The sequence below is a fragment of the Rhodnius prolixus genome, unplaced genomic scaffold, assembly GCF_049639745.1.
Source record: "Rhodnius prolixus isolate KJV_2025 unplaced genomic scaffold, Rpr scaffold_15, whole genome shotgun sequence".
NCBI lineage: Eukaryota > Metazoa > Arthropoda > Insecta > Hemiptera > Reduviidae > Rhodnius > Rhodnius prolixus.
The window spans coordinates 765,198-771,238 of record NW_027411605.1 but is presented as its reverse complement, the minus strand read 5'-3'; the positions used below and the strand labels follow the sequence as shown (position 1 = coordinate 771,238).

At 37.0% G+C, this 6,041-nt stretch overlaps 1 protein-coding gene across 1 annotated transcript in view; it reads right to left on the bottom strand.

The window, feature by feature from the left end:
* Nucleotides 1-479: 479 nt before the first annotated feature.
* LOC141454939 (uncharacterized) overlaps nucleotides 480-6,041 on the bottom strand; it is a 31,157-nt gene continuing 25,595 nt past the window's right edge. The window contains exons 3-5 of the mRNA XM_074129649.1: nucleotides 2,354-2,530; nucleotides 2,188-2,275; nucleotides 480-734 (exon numbers count right to left, since the gene is read on the bottom strand). Coding sequence (XP_073985750.1) covers nucleotides 638-734; nucleotides 2,188-2,275; nucleotides 2,354-2,530 — 362 coding nt within the window. The 3' untranslated portion in view covers nucleotides 480-637. The remainder of the gene's footprint in view (nucleotides 735-2,187; nucleotides 2,276-2,353; nucleotides 2,531-6,041) is intronic.

The window sequence follows — 6,041 nt, the reverse complement described above, 5'->3', positions numbered from 1 at the left end:
TTTCATAATCATTGTCAAAACCAGTGGTCCTTATGAAAACCCGATCAGGTTTTTGGCCGTATCTCAAGATACAGCATCGGGGATGGAAAATTTGAAAACTAGACAAAAAAAAAACCATATAGTTTACTTCGTGGGTTTTTTTCGGAATTTCGCTTTCCTAAAAAGTTATCAGCGATTGGTGCGTTTTAAATGTTGTATACAGGTCTAACTCAGTAGATCTTTTACAGCACAGTAGATTCTGCTCGGGAGCACATTTCTTTTACCATAACTTAGGAAAATCTTTCTAACTTCAAAGAATTTTTTGAAAACTCTCCTGTATCAATAACTACTTCACATTAGTTGCCGGTCTTGCCGTATTAGGCCGTTTCGTGTCACATCGCTTTTGCTGGTGAATTTCTATCGTAATACTGGACAACCGCTTGGAACACACTGTTTTGTTCAATTGTCTAAATTGGAGAGGGGGGAAAAAAGAGAACAAATACCACTTTTTTGTTCTTGTAATTTATTTATAAATATACATAATTATAATATAGTATTTGGATCTGTAATTTAATTAATTAACTGATATTTATATCAGCTGTTTTTTTGTCAGTCTATTATCCCTCCCTATTTCAGCTGCAAAAAAACAGATGTTGCATTAAGCTTTCTTAATCGTAGATTGTGTTGCTACACGGTTGTATTTCTCGTAAGCATTTCCTAATGCTTTTAATATTGGTCCAATGTATTCTATTGATCTGTAAACAAAGAAAAAAAGGGTTAAATTATTGCTACGTAAAATAGTTGGAGAAAAGTCTCCCCGGTAGGGCAGAGTGGCTGTGAAGATTAAATAATGATTTGCAGAGAAAAATGATGAAAAGCGGTGAATCCTCGTTGCTAGGATCTGCAATGGTAAAAGCCTACATGATAGGTTTGAAGAGGGTTAGATTTTTGAATCTTCAGTATCACTGGGCGCTTTCTTGAAGAAAGCAGTATATCCAGTATCGGAGGATATCTCTTGGGGGAAATCAAGCTTTCCAAGGAAGTGGTCGGTCACCCCTGCCGGTCTACCTCTCTTTATGTTGGTACCTTAGAGAGGTGAGCAGTTTGGTTTGTACCCTCCTTATTTGGTGTTACTTTTGGGAACTGGTAAAGCTTTGCTACGCTATGCCAGTGAGCCTGAACAGCTCTTCTGAACGGCTGCCCTTATTTCCTGGTAGTTTCTTAGTGAGCTTGATCTGGTGGAACCAAACTTGGAACATCCGATAAGGGTTGAAGGCGAGGCATGGGCGGGATACATCCACATGCTGAGGGGCATGTAACCTACGTATTTCAAATCCTATTGTGTGAACGGTTTTCAGAATATTTTATATCCAAGGGTGGAGAGGTGAGTTGGGTCCAGGTAGTTATCATCCTGCCGACTTCTTCTCGGATGTGAGTACCTGTTTCATCACAGCACAGTCACACCTGGCACTAGTGAGAGGAAATAGCACAGAAGGTCTAGTTTCCCCGTGCTTTCCCACTGTTTTTTTTTTGGTCTGTTTCTTAGATTCTATAGTTTTTTGTGAAATGAAAATTTTAAAAAAAAGTACTGTGCTCGAAGCAAGTGTTGGTAAGATATGATAGTAAGTTCGACGAGAAAATTTGGGTTTCTTTGAGATACCCGCTTCAATCAATGACTTTGCGGGAATCCGTGACTAGTTCGTTTCGAAATACTCATAATACAGTTTAAAGTAAAGTAATCGCCTATTTTTTCAGGCGGGGCTTAACGTCCAACTACCATTTACTAGGTGTCGTGGACGGAGGCGACTAGCAAACGTACTTTACTATTTCTCATTTAACCATTAAATAAAATCCAAGGCCAATACCGGTAATCGAACCCAGAACCACAATTCATATTAAAATACTCATAATACAGTATTGGATTGCGTGGAAGATCTTGAAATAACGTACGATCCTCTCTGTTACAGTACCTTAAGCAATCAATAATTTACACGTTTCCTTTTTCCCAACGTCTATCAATAATCATTGCAATCACTTTTAAGGATATTATAGGTACCATTGGCTACCCATACTTCGGTCCAGAGGCGTGCTGTGATATTCAGACTGCGTACTCTTAGTGCAATAATCACGTTCTGAGGAATCTGAACTATTCTAATGAAGGAGACTCCTTCAGGACAAGCATCCACTAGTAATAAAATGAAAGCTTACCTCCTTTGATAAACAGGATTATTGTAGGTGCCTCCTTGAGAATATCCTGGGTAATCATTGTAAACACTGTTTGGAGAAGCTGAATAAGCTGGAAATCATAAGTTGGAACGAAGTTGAATAAAACTAATAATAGCAACCAGGATGAAACAAAAAGTCAGTCAATCACCTTGATATGTTGTTGGTACGTCACATCCGCCAAAAATTGAGCACATTCTCAGTCCAAATGCTGGCATAACCATCAATGCAACAGCTGCTACAAGTAGTATCCCAGCGGCTACAGCGCCTCCATTGGCCAACAGTTGTACCAGTCCTCCAGGAAGTGATATGTCACCTACGTTCACTCCTGAGTTAGCAAACCATCACCTCTTCACAATGATGTGTTTATTTATAGGATTATTTTATTCAAAAATTTAATTTCTTATTTGGGGGTCCGAAATAAAAACAAAAAAAATCGCCTCTTTTAACTTTTCTGTTACTTGGCAATATAAAGAAGGTCTAGAGTGGGACATTACCATGTTTTATCTCTTACCACATTGTTACTCTCCTTTACTGGGAAGTTGTTCAGCGATTGTTGTTCATTCTTTTTGGTGACTGATTCATAGTTTCAATAGGATGAAAAAATAATTGCCATTTCAGTCGTGATACATTTATTCTGCCGAACTTTCGACCTAGGGTGACTAGGTCATCTTCAGGGCTGTGGAACATATTTACAGATTGTTAGCAATGATTCTATTAAAATGAATATGTATAATATAACGAAATTTACAAAAATTATTTACCTAGATTAGAAAGTAATATTTCTACATTACTGGAGTTGGTGTGTCTTCTGTCTTGTCTGTTCATGGACTGAGTGTGATCGGTCTGTGTGTGATATGTGTTAGGTTGTATGGAAGTCAGTGTTTGCCAATTGTCAAGTATTTTGCAGTAGGTTTGCGTATGTGTTGTTTTAATTGTTCGTGGCTGTTTTGAAAATTTAAACTGTTTTCTGTCTTAGATATGTATATCATTTCTAATTTTTTTGTAAATTTCGTTATATTTATACATATTCATTTTAATAGAATCATTGTTAACAATCTGTAAATATGTTCTACAGCCCTGAAGATGCCCTAGTCCCTAGGTCGAAAGCTCGGCATAATAAATTTATGACGACTGAAATGGCAATTATTTTTTTCATCCTATGTTCAGCGATGTTAGCTTTTAGATAAAGAATTTTTTTACAACTTTTGAGGAGATCAATGGGTCCAAAAATTTGATCAAACGTTTTTCTCCTCGACAAAAAGATCATCCGAAGTTTTACCGATGAAAACAAAATTTAGACAAATACCAAAAATTCACATTAAAATAATTCCAAATAATTAATTAAATAACTTAATATATTTTTGGGGGGCATTGGCTTCCGCCATACAGCCAGCATCGCCTAGGTGCTCATCACTAGTATATCACTCACTCTCCATTCTTACTTATAAATACATTCGCTTCACACATTCATCCCTCTACTATAAACAACTATTTAAATACAAACTTACAGCTAATGGATGGATCAGTACTCTATATTCCTGCCATCCTTATAGCTTAACCGAAATTAAAATCACCGTAATCCTTCTCTAATCATTTTCTTCCAATCAATCTAACCAGCTATAACTTTTAAATACATTCATATTTCATTGCTAGCTCTGCTACAGATTTAAGCACATAGATGTTGGTGGAGAATATTATGTCTTCGTAGCGAAATGGTGCATCTAAATACCTGTATATGTCGTCAAACATTCGTTTCCTTTCTACCACATAACGTGGACATATCATTATTACATGTTTGAAATCCTCCTCCTCCTCATTGCAATCTACGCAAAGTGGGGAGAGAGGACCTTTTGTTGATCCTGTTAATACATACTTAATACATAACTTAAATACAAAAATAAATAACTTTATTCAGTGTATTATTGTCAGTTTATAGATAACAAGTTTATTGTGTAACTTTATATTGTTATCTCCAGTTTCTTGATAATTCTCTGACGAGAGAACACAATTAACTGTGTAGTTGCCTTGACGGCCTGTGACCCAGCTGGGTGGAATATACTTGTTTGTGTAACAAACTTTCTACTGTCCTCTAGGTGGAGTTGTCTACTGCTAATTGGCATTACCAACTGTGTCGACATAACCTTTACACATGTCTACACCTGAGAATCGTATTGTTCTACTGGCCTTGACATCTCTATACCTCAGGGTAAGTCCGTTCATTAATTACTTAACTGTAATAGCCAATTACAGCGCAACTCCTACTAATTTACAGATTAAGTTCTAATATTACAGATTATTTTTTCTTTTTGATAGTTGATAGTTCAAAAGAAATATTGCTGCTCTCCTAATTTTTTGTTTTTCAAAATCTCCTACTGCACGTTATAGAATAAAATCTATCTTCCTAAATATTGATTTCAGTACAATGTAAAGACGTTTATTACTGGCTGGCTTTAATATCCAATTACCAAATTAGGTGTCGTAGATTAGCAAACATATGTTACAATAATACAAACAAATATTTACTTTTAAGTTATTTTTTTTTTTAATTTATTTTGTTATTTACAATCTATATACAGTATACAATAAGTAAATATGAAGACTGAATATGGTGAACTGGTGCGGGAGGAGAGCAGGAGGAGAGAAACTACCCAGCGGTAGCACTCTCTGTATGAGAGAGGAGAATGTGAGGAGGAGAGTGTGAGGAGGAGATACGAGGAGGAGAGAGGAGAGTAATAATTTAGGTCTTCAGATTACAAGGAAGTCGCGGAGCCACTGGCGATTCAGTCGGCGAATAATATTAGGGATCTCAGAGGAGGCGAGAGACAGTACAAGAGGATTAGAGCTAGTAGAGAGAGCAGTATGGAATTTTTGGTATTTAGTCTTAGCGAGTTGGTCTATGAAGGAAATGTTGAGATCGTTGTGAAGGGTGAGGTTAGTCACCGTAGAAAGCAGCGTCAGCTATCTGTTGGAACCAGATGGCTCCCAGATTAGTTGCTTCACTCAATTCTTCCAGCTCAGGTTCAAAAAACATTCTTCCAACATTGTCACATAGCGCTCAGCGGTGACAGTGACGGTTCGCCCATTATCCTCGAAAAAGTAAGGACCAATAATCCCAAATTGGGATACTGCACACCATACAGTCACTTTTGGGGGAGTGAAGTGGCCTCTGGTGAATTTCCCTTGGGTTTTTCATTAGCCCAATAGCGAAAATTCTGATTATTAACAGCTCTACACAGGTGGAAGTGGGCCTTGTCACTGCTGAAGACATCTGGTTCCATTTCTGTAAGTTGAATTGTTTTTGTTTTACATCCCTTTAAAACCGGTTCATACCTTTTGCCCCACCCTGTACTAACAGGAAATTCATTCGTATGTATGTCCCAGGAGATTTTATTAATCTCAGCTAACCAACCCATAATTTCCTGGGTGTATCCATTATATTTAGTGAGTCTTTGCTCAGAGTAATTTAAATTTAGAAGTGTTCCAAGATATGTCAAAGTGAACTAAAAAAAAAACAGTTATTCTTTGTAATGTTGAAAATCTTCTAATAGAGGACTTAATGAAGTTTAGTAAAAAATAGCATCGTAAGTCTAAATCTAATCTACGTGGCGTCAGTATTTAATGAGTTTTTTGTATATAAAGTTCCAAGATTAGTATAATTGCGAGAAAGAGTAATTATCATATACTGGGCTTGATTAAAGGAACATCCCATTTCACTGGCGGGGGTATCATTAATGCATGGATCAAAGCAAAACAGTTTTCCAAAGAGCTGGTTAGTGGTGAAGGAGGTAGAGGATGAACAGGGAATAAGGAAGATAAGTCTCAGCCATACTGGGTTC